Here is a 22,481-nt window from a genome sequence, read left to right as displayed (position 1 = left end):
AGTGCCCTCCATAATATTTGGGACACAGACCCGTCATTTATTTATTTGCCTCTGTACTCCACAATTTGAGATTTGTATTAGAAAAAATCACATGTGGTTAAAGTGCACATTGTCAGATGTTATTAAAGGCCATTTTTATACATTTTGGTTTCGCCATGTAGTAATTACAGCTGTGTTTATACATAGTCCCCCCATTTCAGGGCACCATAATGTTTGGGACACAAGACTTCACAGGTTTGTTTAATCGCCTCCTTAATGCAGGTATAAGAGAGCTCTCAGTGCCTAGTCCAGTCTTTCCATCCCATTTAGATACTTTTATTGCTGTTTATTGACATGAAGACCAAAGTTATGCCAAAAAAGATTTTAATAAAGGCCATTTGCTGGCCTGCGGATTTCCAAATTTGACGCTTGAACCACGGCCTGCGGATTTCACCATTGAGTAGTTCGCAGTCTCAGATAGAGACTGATGTCGGGAAGCTCCAAACGACGCAGAAGGTTTCAACCTTGAGCAGATAGGATGTGTCTATTACACTTCAGAATTCATTATGCTACTACCATCAGCAGTTGTATTATCAATGAAGATAAGTGGGCCAGTACCTTCAGCAGCCATACATCCCCAGGCCATAGCACCCCCACCGCGGTGTTTCACAGATGAGGTGGTATGCTTTGGATCTTGGGCAGTTCCTTCTCTCCTCCATACTTTGCTCTTGCCATCAACGTGATATATGTTAATCTTCGACTCAACTGTCCTCAGGACCTTTTTCCAGTACTTTGGTTGCTCTTTTAAGTACTTCTTGGCAAACTAACCAGGCCATCCTAATTTTGCGGCTAACCAGTGGTATGCACCTTGCAGTGTACCCTCTGTATTTCTGTTCATGAAGTCTTCTGCAGACAGTGGTCATTGACAAATCCACACCTGATTCCTGAAAAATGTTTCTGATATGTCAGGCAGGTGTTTGAGGATTTTTCTTTATTATAGAGAGAACTCTTCTGTCATCAGTTGTGGAGGTCTTCCTTGGTCTGCCAGTCCCTTTGCGATTAGTAAGCTCACCAGTGTTCTCTTTCTTCTTAATGTTCCAAACAGTTGATTTTGGTAAGCCTAAGGTTTGGCTGATGTCTCCCTAACAGTTTTTTTTATTTCTCAGTCTTATAAGACTTCTTTGACTTTCATTGGTACAACTTTGGTCCTCATGTTGATAAACAGCACAAAAAGTTTTCAAAGGTGGAAAGACCTGAGGAAAGACTAGGTGCTGAGAGCTCTCTTATACCTGCATTAAGGAGTCAATTAAACACACCTGAGCATTTACAAACACTTGTGAAGCCATGTGTCCCAAACATTATGGTGCCCTGAAATGGGGGGACTAAGTATAAACACAGCTGTAATTTCTGCATGGTGAAACCAAAATGTATAAAAATGGCCTTTAATAAAATCTGGCAATATGCACTATAACCACATGTGATTTTATTTCTATTACAAATCTCAAATTGTGGAGTACAGAGGCAAATAAATAAATGATGGGTCTTTGTCCCAAACATTTGGTGGGCACTGTAACAACAGTTTACTGTGGGTTTAGTTAAAAATTACCGAGGCGTAATGCAGGACAGATTTTGACCTTAGCAGAGAGCTGAAGGAGGGAAAGTTAAAACCAGTGACAAAAACATCGTGAAAAGGATAGACTTTATTGAGGCGGAATTGCTACCGAGTGGTTGACTGAAATAATTCCACAATGGAAGCTTGAGCAAGTCAGAAATATGTCAATAGATTCAAACCTAATGTTTGTATTTTTAACCAGCTTGCATTTTGGCGCACCTTGTCTGCCACACCTAATAAATTACGTTTTGTCAACTCGTCGTTATTAGTTTAGTTTAGAGATACAGCATGGAAACAGGCCCTTTATGGTCACCGAGTCAACACTAACCAACCAACACTAGTTCTGTCCTACACACTAGGGATAATTTACAGAGGCCAATCAACCAACAAACCTGCACATCTTTGGTATGTCGGAGGAAACCGGAGTGCCACGCGGTCATACGGAGAACGTACAAACTCCGTCCAGACAGCACCTGCAGTGTCGAACCCGGGTCTTTGGCACTGTGAGGCTACCACTGTGCTGACCCAATGTTAAATTGCTCAAGGTAGACCCACTCACGTGGCCATCTAATAATGCTAAATACTGAGCAGAAAGTAAACTGGAAGTGCATCACCTACAGTATTAAGAAAGAATGAGTAATGTGTTCTTGACCCAAGCTTGATGCAGACATTTGTCACTTATCATGTGCATATATAAAGGATACCTGTTTTAGTACCTTCATCAATACTGATTTGCTTTGCTGAGGGGGAAAAAAATCTCTAATCATCACATCAATTACACAAAGATTGGTGCATTTCAACTTTACAATAATGACTGCACTTCCAAAAATAACTGTTTTAGTCAGGTCCTTAAAAAAAAGAATTTGTAACATGCTTTGTATCGTTACATTACTTCGGAAATATAGTCCTGTTGTGATGAGGGTTTTTTTTTTAAGTTATTCTGGTTTTTTTTAAGTTATTCCGTTTCTAATTGGCCTTGAGTAGCTATGGTGGGTTGCCTCCTTCAACCTGAGTAATTGTGTGTTAGATATGTTCACTATTTGTTCAGACATAACACTGAAACTGAAAAATTGTTGATGCAATTATAAGTTAGGCTAGTATGCGACTAGTTGTTGAAATTCAAATACTTATTAAATGTAATATGACACGCATAAACCAATGTCTAATTTGAAGACTGCAACTTTTTTTTGAGATTGAACTACCCTAGTCAGTACTACCTTTATTCTTACCAGTTGTATATGAGTAATACTTTTGTAATGATTTCCTCGTTTTCCGCTCTGTAGTTATGGAGATATTTTTACAATTCCAAGTAACCCTAATTGCTTTTCCTAGAAATTGGATAAGAAGCTGCGAGAAAATCTGCGAGATGCCAGAAATAGTCTCTTCACGGGAGATAGTCTTGGTGGAGGACAATTCAGGTACAAGGTGATAAATTTACTATGCCCATGAAAAAAAATCCAGGGTTATAACAACGTGTTTTTCTGCAATTTAGCACTGTTTTAAAAAAAGCTGTGTAAAAGCATTTGTTTTTACTTTTTGCTCTTGAGCGTGATAAGCTACTGCCAGCACGGTTTCGCAGTAGTTAGTGCTGTTACCCCGCTGCTCCAGAGATTTCAGTCCTAACCTCGGATACTGTCTATTTAAAAGGTGCACACATAATACTGGAGTAACTCAGCGGGTCAGGGAGCATCTTGAGTAATGATTTAGATTTGACTGTCAGGTGAGGGCTGTTGTTAAATCTGGTTTTTTCCATCTGAGGCAGCTGGCAAAAATAAAGCCGATTTTGTCAAGGCAGCACTTTGAGACGGTAATCCACGCCTTTGTTACCACCCGGCTGGATTACTGCAATGCACTGTATCTGGGGGTTAGTCGGTCCTCCATCGCCCGTCTCCAGATGGTACAGAATGCAGCTGTTCGTCTCTTGACTGGCACACGAAAGCATGATCATGTTTCTCACCTTTTGGCCTCTCTCCACTGGCTGCCTATTCAGTATAGGATTCGTTTTAAAATTCTTTTATTTACTTTTAAATCCCTAAGTGGTCTTGCCCCGTCCTACCTATCTGAGCTTCTTCACCCTTATTCGCCCTCCCGCTCTCTCAGGTCAGATGATCAGCTGCTCCTGATTGAGCCAAAGACTAAGCGGAAGCTCAGAGGGGACCGTGCCTTTGCTGTGTCGGCTCCGAGATTGTGGAATGAATTGCCTCTGCACGTTAAACAGGCCCCTTCTCTAGCTGTTTTTAAATCACTCCTGAAGACATATCTATTCTCCATGGCCTTTGTAGACCAGTGAGGTGTTGAATTGTTTATTAACTTTATTTGCTTGGTTTTGCTGCGTTGTTCGTACTCGTGTTTTATGTTTTTTTAATTTATTGTTTGGATTTTTGTATGTAATTTATGCGCCTCGTGTTAGTTGTATGTTCTGTTGTTCTGCCTGTTTTATGATGTCTTGCTTGTTTTCTTTTTTCTGTACAGCACTTTGGTCAGCTTTGGTTGTTTTTAAGGTGCTTAACAAATAAAGTTATTATTATTATTATTATTATGATCACAATGCTGCTTGATCCACTGAGTAAAAGCGGGCTGTGCGGGGCTGGGGACGATAAGATTGGAAGCTGAGACGGGCAGACAGCCGGAAGTGATACAATCAGAGACAGTTTGGGAGGTAATGGCCTGTGCTCATCTGTGGGGTCATGATCCAAGGGAGGTGTCTGAAGCTGGAGCCTGACTGAGAGCTGGGGGCTGAAGAAGGGTCCTGTCCTGAAACGTCACCTGTTCCTTTTCTACAGAGATGCTGCCTGACCTGCTGAGTTACTCCAGCAATTTGTGTCTATCTTTGATGTACACATGTATCTGCAGTTTCTGGTTGTTACATTATTAATGTTTGGGACAAAGACCCATCATTTAATTATTTGCCTCTATACACTTGTTTCTATTTTGAATGTTAGACCAGTAAACAGTTCATGATTGTGAATGTTAAGATGAGATATCTGCTTTTAGAATTAAATAACTAACAAATTAAATCACATAAAATTGCAGTTCATCATCCATAGTTGAAAACTGTCAGAATTTGTTTATTTCTGGAAATTGTTTTTACAAGAAATTCTCAATAACATGATTGCATGGCATGGAGCTTTGGAAGATGTTGACAAGTGAATAGTCTATTATTTCAATATATTGAAAAGTCCAATTTGCGTATAGTAATATTTTTGTTCCTTTTGCTTCTATAGTTTCCAAAGACCATTATTAGTCCTTGTGGACAGAAATATAGATTTAGCAACTCCATTACATCATACATGGACATACCAAGCCTTGGTTCATGATGTCCTGGTAAGTAAACAACTCTGCTAACACTTTGTTTTGGCCCTGACAATGATGCTGTTTAAATGCAGTTAAGTACAAAGATACTGTCCCAGTGTTTCGACTTTGAAATTCAGGAAATTCTGGTTGTCTTCGGGTAATTTTAGGGAAATGAAATAATTTCGGTAAATTCGGCCACGGGCTGATTTGGGGGGGGAAATATATTTGTAACCATCCGCGCCTGCGTAGTTGGGGAGGCCGGTGACGATTTATGGACGCAAAAAGATGCTGCCTCCCCGCGGGTGCACAGTGGGCCCGGGCGGGATCAGATCACCACCATTTTCACTACACATACACATCACTTCCACGCCCCGGGCCTAGTGGGGCCGTGGAATATTGCGTTGGGAGAGGGGGAGTCTGTTTTTTTTTTTTTTTAATCGGGGGTGTCAAGCTTCCCCTGGCCCGGGGCTGCAGCATTTGCCCGCCTGGTCCATCACCTCCATCCGCGGCGTTGGAGCTTCGCCGACAGTCAGCCTGGCGTCCAGGGAGCAGATCCGTCGGTAGAGAGGAGACCGTTCTCCCGTCGCCAGGCAGGAGCAGGAATGACTGACTCTTAATCCAGTCCTGGCAGCGGCCGTGACCCGACACCAGGAAATACCATACAATTCCAGGAAATTTGAGATTCTATTTCAGGAAATATTTTGAGGTGTGGAAGCACTGTACTGTCCTATAGTACAATTAAAATATTAACTGATTTAACATGCCCTTGCTGAAAACCTTGTCTGATGGGCACATGTTGTTATCGATGTGCACATTAGTTGGCAACTTGGTCCAAGGAAGCAAAACTATGTTCCAAATTGCTGCATTGCATTGCATTGCTCTATTATCTTTCCAAAAACAGTACATGCACATGTTGTTTTACCCATGTTTGATTTCTGTGTTTTTGAAATAATTTGCTTGTTCCTTTAATACCAAAGCTTGATTTGCACACTTGTATTTTTGGAATAACGCACTCAAATTTACTGCGGAGAACGCAGTCACGTGTATATTTAATTTGCACTTTTTTTAATAAGGTGCAGCTTTTCAAGCACACAAACCCGCGTGCAAAAATGAGATGCCTTGTATCTGATCTCATTTCCATTATTTTCATAGCTTTATTGTTTTAAACATGCAAAGTTTCCACTATTTTACAATATAAGAATGTTTTAATTAACAGGGGAATGTTAGTGCCGATCAATTAATCTCACTAACGTACAAAATACAGTGCCTTCCATAATGTTTGGGACAAAGAGCCATCATTTATTAATTTGCCTCTGTACTCCACAATTTGAGATTTGTAATAGAAAAATTCACATGTGTTTAAAGTGCACATTGTCAGATTTTAACAAAAAGCTATTTTTATGCATTTTGGTTTCACCATGTAGAAATTACAGCAATGTTTATACATAATCCCCCCCCATTTCATGGCACCATAATGTTTGGGACATATGGCTTCACTGGTGTGTTTAATTGCCTCCTTAATGCAGGTATAAGAGAGCTCTCAGCGCTTAGTCTACTCTCCAGTCTTTCCATCACATTTAGATACCTTTTATTGCTGTTTATTGACATGAGGGCCAAAGCTGTGCCAATGAAAGTCAAAGAAGCCATTATGAGACTGAGAAACAAGAATAAAACTGTTAGAGACATCATCCAAACTTTAGGCTTACCAAAATCAACTGTTCGGAACATCATTAAGAAGAAAGAGAGCACTGGTGAGCTTACTAATCGCAAAGGGACTGGCAGGCCAAGGAAGACCTCTGCAGCGGATGACAGAAGAATTATCTCCATAATAAAGAAAAATCCCCAAAAACCTGTCCAACAGATCAGAAACACACTTCAGGTATAGATTTGTCAATGACCACTGTCCGCAGAAGACTTCATGAACAGAAATACAGAGGCTGTACCGTAAGATGCAAACCACTGGTTAGCTGCAAAAATAGGATGGCCAGGTGATAATGTGCACTTTGACCACATGTGATTTTTTTTTTTCTATTACAGATCTCAAATTGTGGAGAACAGAGGCAAATAAATAAATGATGGGTCTGTCCCAAACATTATGGAGGGCACAGTAAATAGTTATTACCCGAGTTGTGATAAACAGTTGGAATGTTTCCATTAATTGATCTTTGTTTTTCTTCCATCCCATTCTTCATCTTTGAATCCAGTCTTACTATTTCCAATCTCCTTTTTGCACCTGATTTGACATGGATAACACCCACTCACATTTATTTTTGTGTTTATTTGCTCATTTCATGGGAATTGTTAAGCAGATGAGCTATTCTTATTCTGTTATTCGCCATCATCCCGTTTCCTGCTCTATATTTCGCACTGTTGCCTATTCACACGTCCTGCAACATCAGATAATTTTCTAGCACTGAAAAAGTTTACAACCAAATCCAATGAGACACCGCAAGATGAACTTTAATTCAGAAAGTCATAGATTTTTAGATATTAAGATAATAGACGAATTTGAGATGAGTGCAAGGAAGTGGTTCTTGGATAAAAGACAGCCCTGATCTTATTAAATAGCAGAGCAGATACGAGGGGATGAATGCTTCTATTTTTCAAGCTTGAATCTTTATGCTCTTTTGTAAGTCAGTGTAACTCGTAACAACCAGAAGATGGCAGTGTGATGCTACAATGATTTTACACAATACAACAGTATTTGTTGAAAGACCCAATGAAGTTTATTTATCTGGCTAAAAGGCAATTTCTTAATAGCAAGTCTTTTTTTATTACCATTGTGTGAAATAATGTTAGTATTGAAAATTAATAATTTGATTTACAATGCATGGTTGAGATGCATTCAGGGTTTTAAACCTGTACACTTACTCAGATGAGGAACAGCAGACTGGCCACAACAGAATCCTATAATAAAGAGGTTTATAACTGGTGTTCAGGCTCCAAATCACAACATAATTTTAGGGATTAGGGGAATGGAGCTGTGGTTAGAGTTAATGTCATTTCCTTGAGTCTGATCACATCTGTTAGAACAAGACAGAATTATCATTTTGTTAAGCCCATCTACAGTTGGGTTCCTCTTAGTCCCACCTGCCTGCATCATTCACTTAAAGTTTAAAAGTACATATTAAAGTGTGCAAATGAAAGCAGATTTCCTTTGATCATTGCTAAACCTTCAACCAACAACATCCTGGGGATCACCAATAACCAGAAACCTAACTAAATTAGCCGCAAAAAAACTGTGGGAAGAGTAAGTCGAAAGCCAAGTGACATCTAATACCCACCATTTTTCCCAATATCTATGAAAGCTTTTGTCATATTGACCATTTAATAAGGTTCTGTGTGGTAGGCTGCTCTGAATGGATCCAGGGAGAGCTCATCAACTGGATAGAGAATTGGCTTTTTTGGAAGAGGGTGATGGTGGAAGGTTGTTTTTTTGGTCTGTGGCGAGAGGTGTGCCTCAGAGATCGGTGCTGGGCCTATTGCTGTTTGAGGTTTATCTCAATGATATGGATGAAAGTTTGTGAGGCATTAGTACGTTTGCAGATGACAATAAATTAGGAGTATCTTTGATAGCAAAGATGATTATCATAAATCGCAGCAGGATCTTGTTGGGCAAGTGAGCTGAGGAATGGTTAATGGAATTTAATGCAGATAAGTGTGGGGTGTTGAATTTTGGGCATTCAAACCAAGGCAGGATCTTCACAGAGCATGACGGCCCTTGTGAGTGTTGTAGAGAAAAGGGATCTAGGAGTAGTGGTACATAGTTCTTTGAAAGTGGCAACACAGGTAGATAGGGTAGTCAAAAAGGCTTTTGGTACATTGGCTTTCATCAGTCAGGGTACTGAGAATAGAAGTTGGAATCTGGTTAAAAGGAATAGGTGACGTTTCATGTCAAGACCCTTCTTCAACTCGAAATATCACCTATTCCTTTTCTCTAGTGATACTACCTGACCCGCTGTTATTCCATCTTTTTGCATCTATCATTGGTTTAAATCAGCATCTGCAGTTCCTTCCTACGCAAAGATGTTGGGTGTTATGTTACAGTTGTACAAGACGTGGATGAGGCCGCATACGGAGTATTTTGTTCAGTTTTCATCACCCTGCTATAGGAAGGAAGTAGTTAAGCTGAAAGAGTGCAGATATGATTTAGAAGGATGTTGCCAGGACTTGAGGGCCTGAGCAAGAGGGAGAGGATGGGCAGAGGGAGGGGATGGTCTTTATTCATTTGAGTCAGAGAGGTGATCTTATGGAGCTGTATAAGATGAGGGGAATAGGTATGATGAATGCACAGAGTCTTTTACCCAGAGTATGGGAATCACAAACCAGAGGATATAGGTTAAAGGTGAAAGGGGAAAGATTTAATAGGAACTTGAGGGGCAACATTGCAGATGGGGCATCTTGGTCGGCATGGGCAGGTTGGCCTGAAGGACCTGTTTCCGTGCTGTATGATTCTATGACTCTACTTGATGGTTACAGTTCAAGTTAGCAAGTTTAAGTCTGATGGCTGAACTTAAATTGTGCAGTTCCTTTCGGTGCTCAATGTAGAAATCGTGTTGTCTTCCTTTCTCCAGTTCAGTTGAGCGAAGAACAGAATGGGTTCATTTTGTTGGTTCTCTTGGTATATAAATAATAGACACTTGAAGTTACTACTAGGGATCAGTACAGCCTCTGTAAGGGTCAGCAGAAATGGAGCTGAACAATTGACTTCAAACACTCATTCAAAAATTGATTATTCATCTTGGATTTAGAAATAAATAATTTTTGCGGTCTGTTTTGTTTTAAAATTCTTGTGACCCATCCATGTGTTTCTTGAAAGCATAGTTTTTTTTACACAAAAAAATGTTTTATTCAATGAGTGCATTGTCCTTTTGCAGATTCTTATCATTTTAAGCCTTAAGGATATGCAAAAATCCCTTTGAAAAGACGAATCTTGGAAACTGCATCCCTTAAAAAGTACATCTGCAAAGACTAACATGTCACTTCAGCTTTGAAATGTTGAGATTTGATGTGACTTCCTTTCATAAACCACTCTTTCCTTTAGGAAATGAACTGAGTAATATTATGTATAATCAGCGACTTAAAATCTAGTGATTCGATTCTTGTGTTTTAAGCAATCTTCGCGATGTTCCCACTTAGATTGTGCTAGAAATAAATAGTTAGCGAAAGGCATTTCTTAGAAAACATTAAAGGTTGTATTCCTACATTTTTACTGTGATTTATGCATTCAAGGATCCAAAATGTTTATGAACTTACTGCCATGCCTCCACTGGACTCCATGACGGCAGAATTTCTCCAGAAATAAAACACTGCTTTATTCTACCATGTCCTTAAACTGAAAAGAGCCTCAAGTATTTATAAACTGTTTTGCTGTAGTAAATCCTTGAAGATGTTATGATTTTTAGGTGACTTTTCAGTGCTGTACCCAGTCATAATTATTGCTGAATATTTCCCTAGCTCTGAGAAAACACGTAGACATTTGCGTACCAGCACAAATGTATGAATTCCACTGTTAGAATTCATGTAGAATTTACTTACATGTTAGAAACTTACAAAATTCTTAAGGGGTTGAACAGGCTAGATGCAGGAAGATTGTTCCCGATGTTAGGGAAGTCCAGGACAAGGGGTCACAGCTTAAGGATAAAGGGGAAATCCTTTAAAACCGAGATGAGAAGAACTTTTTTCACGCAGAGAGTGGTGAATCTCTGGAACTCTCTGCCACAGAGGGTAGTTGAGGCCAGTTCATTGGCTATATTTAAGAGGGAGTTAGATGTGGCCCTTGTGGCTAAGGGGATCAGGGGGTATGGAGAGAAGGCAGGTACGGGATACTGAGTTGGATGATCAGCCATGATCATATTGAATGGCGGTGCAGGCTCGAAGGGCCGAATGGCCTACTCCTGCACCTGCACCTAATTTTCTATGTTTCTATGTAGATTTCACCGGATATAATATTTACTTGCTTCTATCAGTCTTTTTTTTATAAAAACAAGGAACTCAGAAACATTCCCGGAGAACATTTTTATCTCTGGCCGTTTTCCAACAATATGCCTATCAACCCCCCCACCTGTGCTCGCCTATTACTTGCCATGCTTTGTCACTTCTCTCTGCTCTTCGAGCTTTCTTCCCCAGCACCCACCCCATTTAATCGGAAGAAGAATCCTGACCCGAAATGCCACCTGTCTGTGTTCTAAAGGGATGCTGCCTGACCTGCTGAGTTACTCCAGCACCGTGTGAATTTTTTAATATGTTAGAATTCTTAATATATGCTGGAATTCTTAATGTCTATCATGTTGTGGTCGTTGTCAAAGGTTATTTTTACTTGGCCGTTTGATAAGTAGGGTTTCTTCCAGCTCACCTAAGATTCATCGCTGGAGGCCAAATTCATTCAGGCCAGAATCCATCCTGAAGCTTTGGTATCGCATGGTAGCCTTTCAGATACAAAACTGGCACAATGCACAGTGTTAAAGGCAACTGTGAGCAGTTACACACTTTCAGAAATTTTGGGGTTGCATTTGAAGGCCATAGATTTGTAATATAGCTTGAATAGTGTGTGTCTAAATCAGGGGTCGGAAACCTTGTTCTGCATAGGGGCAGGACCCGTGTCTGTGAGCCACATCTATCGCCATAGTTAATAAATGGTGGTAATAATAATTCAGGTGCACAACTTTTTATCCGAAAGCCTTTGGACCAGACACTTTTCGTAATTCGGAATGTTTCGGCTTTCGGATTGGAAGATTTTTAGCGTAGATTTTAACGGCTGGCTCAGTGGTAGAGTGCTCGGCTCATATCCGCAAGGTCGCGAATTTGCGCCTCGATCCCGGCAGTTACTCGATCGCGGGTTTGAGTCTTCAATGTAGTTTCTTCTTGCAGAATAGGAGAGAATAGGGAGGGTTAGGCTGGGATCATTCTCTGCGAGATAATCTTAGTGCGGGAGACAAGTATAGGAGATGTGTACTGACTGTGTTGGCAGAACTTTGGAAGTGATTGCCCACCATTCTCAAAAGCCGCTGTGTCTTCCTGTCCCTCTCCCTGTCCAACTACAGAGGAATCCGCACCCCGATGAGTCGCTACGGCGACAAGTGGCAGTTCGCCCACAGCCCGAGCTGCGCCCCCTCATCCGCAACCCGGGTTCCTCTGGAGTTGGAACGGGGCTGGGCTAGAGTTGCTGCTGGCTGTGAGTCTCCGGGATCTCCGTGCTTGCAGTCGGTGTCCCGTTGGTCCTGACGTCTCAGGCCACCCCCCTGGACAGGAGCTGCGACTGAACTGTACCGCCCTTGCCCCCTCCCTCTGCAACTACAAACAACCCCACTCTCCTGCTCACCTGCAAGGGCGGTACAGTTCCCAGTCTCAGCTCCTGTACAGGGGGGTGGCCGGAGACGTCACAGCCCGAGCTGCGCCCCCTCATCTGCAACCCCAAGAACAAGACGTACCTTGCACACCATCAGCTTCTGTCCCTATGGGAAGCGTGTTCCTCTGGAGTTGGAACGGGGCTGGGCTGCTGCTGGCTGTGGGTCTCTGGGATCTCCGTGCTTGCAGTGGGCCTGGGGGTCGGTGTCCCGTTGGTCCTGACATCTCCGGTGACTGGCACTGACCTGCTGGCTGGCATCGCCAACGTGAAGACAGTGCAAAGCCCCCGCGCTGGTGCAATGGGTGGGGAACTGGAGAGGGGAGGGAAGGGGTCACACACATGGCCGGGAAGCAGAGGGGTGTAGGTGGGGTGAAACTGAAGGGAGCGACAATCTGCTGCCTGCCCGTTAAAACGTTCCCACGCAAGACTCACGATGCACGATTGTCAATTATTAACCCTCCCGCGCAATATACCCTCACCTCTTTTATGAATGGGGATTTAGTTCCCCTTTCTTTGAGGACCGACCGGAGGTTCCGCTGTCACCTCTGCGGCCCGCCCTCGGTGAACGTCTTCAAGGACCTTTCTTCGAGGACTGAAAAAATGTCCACTATTCGGAGCTTTTCGTTATTTGGAACTTCGGATAAAAGGTTGTGCACCTGTACATGCTAACTAAACTTTGATATTTATATATTTAAGTAATATTATGTCTACTGAACATGGCAGCTAGTTTGAGACACTGCTATTGAAACTACCCTCACCCCTCTCTGTCCTAAACTTCATGCATACCCTTTGTTACTCTCTCTTCCCCCTCCCTCCATTCACTCTCTCTCCTCCCCCCTCTGTCTCTCCTCCCCTCTGTCTCTCTCCCTCTCTCTGTCTCTCCTCCCCTCTCTCCTCCCCCCTCCCTCCTCCCTCCCCCCCCCTCTCCTCCCTCTTCCTTCACTCCAAGATCCAGTCCTGTCCATTTACCACTGGATTCCTGTCCGCCGCGTCCACACGAACCAATGGGCAGCAGCTCCGCCATCTTTGAGGAGGGCGGCCGTAACCCTCCCCCGGGTGAAGCGCGGGGACAGATGGTTCCGTGGCGCGCTGAGCACCAAGCGCCGCTGCAACTGCACTTTTACATCAGTAGAACCGCACCCACTAATCCAACTAACCTTTTGCCCAGTTCGTGGGATTATATCAGTCACAATTTTTTGTAAAGATGTGTAGATGGACGAGGAAAAAAACGGCTGCGGGCCGGATGATTTCGGGTTACGGACTCGATCCGGCCCATGAGCCGTAGGTTGCCGATCCCTGGACTAAATGAAAAAACATACTCAGATTCAGCTTAGTTTATCGTCATATACACCAGGGTTGCAATGTCATTATTTGTTTGCATGGAGCTTATAGACTTCTCAGTTTAATATAATAATAATGGACACAACAATAAATACAATGGAATACAGTGCAATGGTGCAAGATTAAACTGCAGTCTGATGTGCAAAAACAAAATAAACCAGTTAAGAGTAAGAGTACATAGCAGCACCTCTAGTAACGGGGTGTAGAAGAGATGTTTCGGGAGTCTGATAGGACGGGGGAAGAAGCTATTCTTAGATCTGGCCATCCAAGCATTCAAGCTTCTGTGTCTTCTCCCAGAAGATCGAAGCGAGAAAGGAGAATGGATGAGATGGCAGGCATTCTTGGTGATACTTCCAGCCTTCCTGATTCAATGGACCATGAAGATGGACTTGGATGGAAGAAAGTGTTGAGCATGTCAAGGACTGGGCTGTGTTCACCACTTTTCAGGTTCAGGCGGTCAGTTCCGTGCCAGACTATCGGAATAATATCTTTAGTGCATCTATAAAAGTTCAAGAGTATCTTTGTGCACATGTTGAATCTTCTCAAGTGCCGAACAAAGTAACTACACTGATGCACTTTCTTGATCGCCACATCATCGCGACAACAAACTTCTTTCTTGCAAACATTGAGGGCTTGTTGTTGTTGTTCTGACACCATGAAACAAAGTTCCTGATCAATTTCCTTTTTCAGGATTTAGTTCCGTTGAGTTTATTATTGTTGCAATGGACAGTGAAAAGCTTTTTTATTGCGTGCTATCAGTCAGCTGTACATGCTTACAATCAAGCCTTCTACAATGTACAGATACAGAATAAAGGGAATAATGTTTAGTTCAAGGTAAAGTCTGATTAAACATAGTCCAAAGGTTTTCAATGAGGTGGATGGGAGTTCAGGACCGCACTCTCGTATTTTTTTGGAAGATTGTAATTTTCTTTCTCCTGTTTCTGTTCATTTGAAGTGGGGGAAAACATTCTTATGATGGATCTGCACTTGCTGAAGATTTAGAATGATGGTTTACATCGTTTGCACTGACCGCTTATAGCCCAATGTGGCAGTTGTTGAGGTGATCTTAATCAATGAGGTGTTTAAGAAAGAACTGCAGATGCTGGACAAACTGAAGGTAGACAAAAATGCTGGAGAAACTCAGCAGGTGAGGGTGCTTCGTCCGCTGAGTTTCTCCAGCATTTTTGTCTACCTTTAATCAAGGAGGTGCTTTATTTTCTGCAAATAATGATACACAATTTAAAAACGATGGATGATTTGAATGCCACGAAGATTATATTTAAATGAAAACTACAGTGCATTCAGAAAGTATTCAGACCTCTACACTTTGTGCACATTCTGTTATGTTACAGCCTTATTTTAAAATGGATCAATTTTTTTTTTCTCATCAATCTACACACAATACCCTGGGATGAAGAAGCAAAAACACGTGTTTAGAAATTCTTGCAAAGTAACTAAAAATAAATAACTGAAATATCACATTTACATAAGTATTCAGACCCTTTGCTTTGACACTTAAAATTGAGCTTAGGTTCATCCTGTTTCTATTGATTATCCTTGAGATGTTATAACAACTTGATTAGAGTCCACCAGTGGTAAATTAAATTAATTGGGCATGATTTGGAAAGGCACACACCTGTCTATATAAGGTCCTACACTTGACAGTGCATGTCAGAGGAAAAAACAAGCCATCAAGACGAAGGAATTGTCCGTAGAGCTCTGAGACAATTTCTGCAGCATTGCAGATCCCAAAGAGCACAGTGGCTCCCGTCATTCATAAATGGAAGAACTTTGGAACCACCAGGACTCTTCATGGAGTTGGCCGCCCGGCCAATGAGCAATCAGCGGAGAAGGGCCTCGGTCAGGGAGGTGGCCATGAACCCGATGGTCACTCTGACAGAGCTCCAGAGTTCCTCTGAGGAGATGGGAGAACCTTCCGGAAGGATAACCTTATCTGCGGCACTCCACCAATCAGGCCTTTATGGTAGAGTGGTCGGACGGAAGCCACTCCTCAGTAAAAGGCACATGACAGCCCACTTGGAGTTTACCAAAAGGGTTGTTTTCTCTGGTGCTCTGGTTTAATGAATCCAAGATTGAACTATTTGGCCTGAATGTCAAGCGTCACGTCTGGAGGAAACTAAGCACCGCTCATCACCAGGCCAATACCATACCAACGGTGATGCATGCTGGTGGCAGCATCATGCTGTTGGGATGTTTTTCAGTGACCTGGCAGATTAGTCAGGATCGAGGGAAAGATGAACAGAGCAAAGTACAGAGAGATCCTTGATGAAAACCTGCTCCAGAGCGCTCTGGACCTCACACTGAGGTGAATGTTCACCTTCCAATAGGGCAACGACCCAAAGCACACAGCCAAGACAACACAGGAGTGGCTTTGTGACAAGTCTGTGAATGTCCTTGAGTGGCTCAGCCAGAGCCCGGACTTGAACCAGATCGAATATCTCTGGAGGGACCTGAAAATAGCTGTGCATCGACGCTCCCCATCCAACCTGACAGAGCTTGAGCGGATATGCAGAGAAGAATGGGAGAAATTACCCAAATGCAGGTGTGCCAAGCTTGTAGCGTCATCCCCAAGAAGGCGAGGCTGTAATCGCTGCAAAAGGTGCCTCAACAAAGTACTGAGTAAAGGGTCTGAATACTATGTAAATTATATATTTCAGTTATTTTTAATTACTTTGCAAAAATTTCTAAACATCTGTTCTTGCTTTTTTATAATGGGGTATTATGTGTAGATTGATGTTAAAAAAAAGAATTGAATCCATTTTAAAATATGGCTGTAACGTAACAAAATGTGAAAAAAGTGAATGGGTTTGAATGCTTTCCTAATGGACTGTATTTTGAATTGAAGGCATAGGTAGGATTCTCTTTTGATTGAAGCTGTAACATAGCAGTAGAGTTGCGGCCTTACAGCACAAGAGACACGGGTTTGATCTTGACTGTGGGTGCTGTACAGAATTTTACATCCCCCCTGTGACCACATGGGTGCTCTGATTTCCTCCCACACTCCAAAGATGTACAGGTTTGTAGGTTAATTGGCTTTGTTAAAATTGTAAATTGTCCCAAGTGTGTCGGATAGGGCTGGTCCATGGTGATTGCTGGTCGGCCTGAACTCGATGGGCTACAGGGCCTGTATCTCAAAAGTCTAAAGTACAATTTAGAGTTGGAAGATAAAATTTGTTCTAGTTCGCTGATTGTCAGTTAAGGCTGTGTTAACTCGCAGTTAAATGCAAAAATACAGTGCCCGCCATAATATTTGGGAAAAAGACCCATCATTTATTTATTTGCCTCTGTACAAATTTGAGATTTGTAATAGAAAAAAAATCACATGTGGTTAAAGTGCACATTGTCAGATTTTATTAAAGGCCATTTTTATACATTTTGGTTTCACCATGTAGAAATTACAGCTGTGTTTATACATAGTCCCCCCATTTCAGGGCACCGTAACGGTTGGGACACATGGCTTCACATGTGTTTGTAATTGCTCAGGTGTGTTTAAGGTGCCTCCTTAATGCAGGTATAAGAGAGCTCTCAGCATCTAGTCTTCCAGTCTTTCCATCACCTTTGGACACTTTTATTGCTGTTTATCGATCTGAGGACCAAAGTTGTGCTTATGAAAGTCAAAGAAACCATTATGAAACTGAGAAACCATTATGAGACTGAGACCACCAGCAGTCTGTTCGTCTTTTCACTTTTTTTGTTATTTTTTATTTTGTTAAAAGTTTTGTTTTAATGTTCTTCGGTTTGTTTTATGTGGGGGGAAGGGGGAGGAGATCGGGGGAAACTTTTCAGGTTCTTACCTTCCCAGAGATGTGATCAATTTTCGGATCACATTCTCCGGGCTCTGCGGCCTACCATCGATGAAGCTGGAAGTCTCCTCGTGAGCCCCACCGCGAGGCGTGGACTTAAGATCGGAGCTGATCCCTTGCCTGGGATTGCTCCCACTGCGACCACCACGGAACCAACACCAAGGGCTCGCAGCCTTGGGCAAGGCCGACTCGGGAGCTCCAACGTTGTGGAAGGTTCGACCAATCCTAACGCGAGGTTCAATCGTCCAGCGCAGGGGAGCTGACAACCCCCGATGCTGGAGCTTGATCGCCTTGACACGGAGGGCCTGAACGCCGCCAGCTACAGGAGTCAAGATCATCCCGTCAACGGGGGCTCGAGGCCCACGACCGAGGAAGAACTAAGGGCAGGACTTGAACTTTATTTCACCTTCCATCCCAGTGAGGAATGTGTAGGAGTCACCGGGGTGGATGTTCATGTTAAAATGTGTTTTTGAGTGATCTGGTACTTTTAATTGTATGACTGACCTGGCCAATGAAATTCCTCGTATGTTGCAAAACATACCTGGCGAATAAAGTGTGATTATGATTCTGATTCTGACACAAGAATAAAACTGTTAGAGACATCAGCCAAACCTTAGGCTTACCAAAATCAACTGTTAAGAAGAAAGAGAGCACTGGTGAGCTTACTAATCGCAAAGGAACTGGCAGGCCAAGGAAGACCTCCACAGCTGATGACAGAAGAATTATCTCTATAATAAAGAAAAATCCCCAGACACCTGTCCAACAGACCCAAAACACTCTTCATGAGTCAGGTGTGGATTTGTCAAAGACCACTGTCCGCAGAAGACTTCATGAACAGAAATACAGAGGCTACATTGTAAGATGCAAACCACTGGTTAGCTGCAAAAATAGGATGGCCAGGTTACAGTTTGCCAAGAAGTACTCATAAGAGCAACCACAGTTCTGGAAAAAGGTCTTGTGGACAGATGAGGCGAAGATTAACTTACATCAGAGTGATGGCAAGAGCAAAGTATGGAGGAGAGAAGGAACTGACCAAGATCCAAAGCATACCACCTCATCTGCGAAACACAGTGGTGGGGGTGTTATGGCCTGGTCATGTATGGCTGCTGAAGGTACTGGCTCACTTATCTTCAATGACGATACAACTGCTGATGGTAGTAGCATAAATTCTGAAGTGTATAGACACATCCTATCTGCTCAAGTTCAAATAAATGCCTCAAAACTAATTGGCCGGCAGTTCCCTTCTGAACCTTCTGAATTTTGTAGTCGGCAGGGCAGTACTCTGCATATCGCCAACTTGGACAATTTTCCATTTTAATCAAGCCAATTAACCTACAAACCTGTACGTCTTTGGAGTGTGGGAGGAAACCAAAGATCTCTGAGAAAACCCACGCAGATCACGGGGAGAACGTACAAACTCCATACAGACAGCACCCGTAGTCGGGATCGAACCCGGGTCTCAGGCGCTGCATTTTTGCTGTAAGGCACCAACTCTACCGCTGTGCCACTGTGACAGCAAGACAATGATCAATAAAGGAGTTTTTCAAAGCTAAAAATGGTCAATTCTTGAGTGGCCAAGTCAATCACCTGATCTGAACCCAATGAGCATGCCTTTTATACGCTGAAGAAAAAACTGAAGGGGACTAGCCCCCAAAACAAGCATAAGCTAAAGATGGCTGCAATGCAGGACCGGCAGAGCATCACCAGAGAAGCCACCCATCAACTGGTGATGTCCATGAATCGCCGACTTCAAGCAGTCATTGCATGCAAAGGATTTGCAACAAAATACTCAGGGCTCGTACGGTCCTTGAAAGTCCTAGAATTTGAAACTCTTTTTCATAGGATTTCATAGGTTCTTGAAAGTCCTTGAAAATGCTTTTTGTGATAAAAGTGTTAATCCATGCAGTAATGTGGCCTTTTTTCATCAAGTTTATAATGCGTATCTATCTTCTATATTACTAAAAGTCTGATCTTGACCGCTTTTGGCCCACTGTGCTACGATTTCCGAGAGAACGCCACCACCTACGGCCGTCATTTTTGGCCACCTCGCTCAGAGCCCCCCTCCGCCTTCCAGGACCAGAGGATTATTCCCATCGATGAAAAATCAGAGAGATATTAATGTTTTTTATTAAATCGCCATTCGCTCTGCTGCCCCCGCTGGCAGCAGGGGGGAGGGACTATAAAACTCGGAAGTGTAGTCCCTCACCCAGTCTATGCCAAACCCAGGAAGCGAGAGGGTCACGGCTCTCTGAGCTGTGGATAACATTGAACGCACGTATACTCCACGGTGAGTCCCCTCGATGCGGCTGTAAAGTGGCTGCTGCCCAATTGTTTGCCTCGCCTTTTTAAAAAGTTTGTATTCACAAAATGAATTTTGGTTGTCAGGTGGCTGCTGCCCAATTGTTTGTCTCGCCTTTTAAAAAAGTTTGTGTTCACAAAATGAATTTTGGTTGTCGGGTGGCTGCAGCCAAATTGTTTGCCTTGGCTTGGCTTTTAAAATCGTTGCAACAGTGGCTGCTAGCCCAAGAATCCATTCAGCCCACAATGACTATACTAGCCCTCTGGAAACCAGTATCTTCGGCCCGCAACACCCATACTAGCGCAGCAGGAAGCGCCCACCCCCCACTGGCGAGCAATGTTGGAATTGGTGGAGAGGTGGAATATTACGTTGGTGACCAGCCCTCCCGTGTGATGCTTAGTATAGTTTTTATTTAAAAATCGGGACACATTGTTAAATATGTTTGATAAAGACGTTCCCTGTTGGAGGGAGACGTTCCCTGTAGGAGCACTAGGACCCAGCAGAGTCGGACCACGTGCTGTCTGCATCGTGGGTTGTGGGCCTGGCGCTGAGCCTGGGGAACTCTGGTGAGGTGACAGCTCTGGCTCACTGGTGGCCAGTGGAGAGGCAAGGGTCAAAGGGGTGTGAGAGTGTGTGAAGGCCCAGAGCTGCGGGAGAGTCAGGGCGAGTTGGTGCTGGGCTGGCATCTCTGAAAAAATACATGATCACTGTCTTTTTCTTTACTTGCTTGATAATTATATTTCATGATAATTAGTGAGTGCTACCATGCAAATATTTAGTCATATTATTAAATTAAGTATTATATGTTTTATTGTACTAGTTATACACTGTGATGTAGTGATAGGCTATAATCTTGTTTGGCCCTCTTGGGAGACTAGCTTGATAGCTCCGGCACCTAAAAAATTAGCACTGCAACACTGGGTAGCGCAGGAACTTACACGTTAAGGGTTTCAATTAAATTTTGAAATCAAAAAAGCAGTTCCATCCTTCCCATTAGTGTGGTTGCATAAAACTTTATGATTTGTTGGTTAACCTTGATTGATGGCAACATGTTTTGATTTTAATTTCTTCCATTTGTTTCACTTAGGTTCTTTTTTGAGTTCATAAAATTTATAAAACTAACATTTTCTTTATTTTTTTTCCTACGGCCCGCAAAAATATATAACGTGGCCCTCATGCTGGAAGGTTTGGAGGCCCCTGTTGTAAGGTATAATTTAAAAAAAAATACAGTACAAATTAAGGGTAAACAAGCAAGGAAATTGTGTCATTTCAAGGTATAACTATCAAAAAATTATCAAAAATTTCCAGTGTAAAGGATACTTCTCTCTAATTAGAGTAAACAAGTAAGGAACAGGTGTCATGTAACAAATAGGTGTAGGTGTAATATAAAATATTTTCAATATGACTTAAATATAAAGCAAGGAGTTGGTGTCATTTTAAGGTATGATTATCACAAATTTTCTGTGTACATGAAGAAGTGACAAGCAAGTAAAATGTGTTATTTTAAGGTACAATTAAAAAAATTACAGTTTAAATTAAGGGTAAAAAGGCAAGAAAACGGTGTAATTTCAATGTACAATTATCAAAAAGTTTCTGCATAAACGGGGAGCTGCCCCCTTTTACCCCCGCCAGGGGCGTTGCCCTTTGGAACCCTACCAGGGACAATTGTGGATACTTTGAAGCAGGCAGGGATTGTACAGGTTTGCTGGGACTGGTTGAAAAGCAAAGTTTCCCATTATCATGGTTTCAGATTGAACAACTAAGGGATAAGAAAATGGACCATCGGTGCTCTATTGAAGTACGAATATAGATACGTTAACCATCTTATATGGAAATATTATGTAGTTTAGTGTCGTTCTGTGCAACCTGTACTAATGGATTGACTGATCACCTTCCCAGATTGCCCTGAAAATCAGTATCACACAAGTAACACAACAGAAAACAAGGTCACAATTCCAAATTCCAATGGGCATTTGGTAATAATTTGAGCTATATCAATGGTTCATAGCTGCGATTGTTATTTTTTGATTTTTCTGCCGTGTTCTTTGTACCACAGGTGTGCAAAACATGATTTTCAATCAAATCAGCCAGTGACCAGCCAACCTTCTTACTTTTATTTGGTGCAGAATCAAATCATCCAATACCAAGCAATTTATATACAAGTCTCTGTTAAACCATCAATGTTTGCTGGATTTTTGGACCTTGGAAGTCCTTGAAAGGTCCTTGAATTTATAGCTGTTCCAAGTGTATGAACCATGAATACTAAACATGACTACTTTCATTTACATGTCATTGCTGTGTCCCAAACATTATGGGGCGCTGAAATGGCGGGACCATGTATAAACACTGCTGTAATTTCTGCATGCTGAAACCAAAATGTATAAAAAATGGCCTTTCTTAAATTCTGACAATGTGCACTTTAACCACATATGATTTTTTTCTATTACAAATCTCAAATTGTGGAGTACAGAGGCAAATAAATAAATGATGGGTCTTTGACCAAACATTATGGAGGCCACTGTGTGACCTAAATTATTTTTTTCATTTGGACGTAATGGGTGAGAACTAATTTTTGTCTTCAAGGTGTTTCTGGCTGCACTAATGTGGCAGTGTAAGATTTCTGTTTTATTTTAGTCACAAAGATTAATGCGTCATTTAATTTTAAAGACCTCAATGAGCTTGCTAAATTCACTTTAAAAGTATCAGCTAAATTATTTAAAATGTTTGAAAGGAAAGCGCAAAACTGTTCATGGTTAAATATTCCACGATTTGAGATGTGGCTCA

At 42.2% G+C, this 22,481-nt stretch overlaps 1 protein-coding gene across 1 annotated transcript in view; it reads left to right on the top strand.

Annotated features, from left to right (window-relative positions):
- The window catches only part of scfd1 (sec1 family domain containing 1), a 126,718-nt gene that overhangs the window by 16,371 nt on the left and 87,866 nt on the right, over positions 1-22,481 (top strand). The window contains exons 9-10 of the mRNA XM_055640669.1: positions 2,924-3,009; positions 4,816-4,915. Coding sequence (XP_055496644.1) covers positions 2,924-3,009; positions 4,816-4,915 — 186 coding nt within the window. The remainder of the gene's footprint in view (positions 1-2,923; positions 3,010-4,815; positions 4,916-22,481) is intronic.

Source organism: Leucoraja erinacea, chromosome 9 (assembly GCF_028641065.1).
Source record: "Leucoraja erinacea ecotype New England chromosome 9, Leri_hhj_1, whole genome shotgun sequence".
Classification (NCBI taxonomy): domain Eukaryota; kingdom Metazoa; phylum Chordata; class Chondrichthyes; order Rajiformes; family Rajidae; genus Leucoraja; species Leucoraja erinaceus.
Note: the sequence above shows the minus strand (reverse complement) of the source record. Positions and strands in the feature narration are given on the sequence as shown.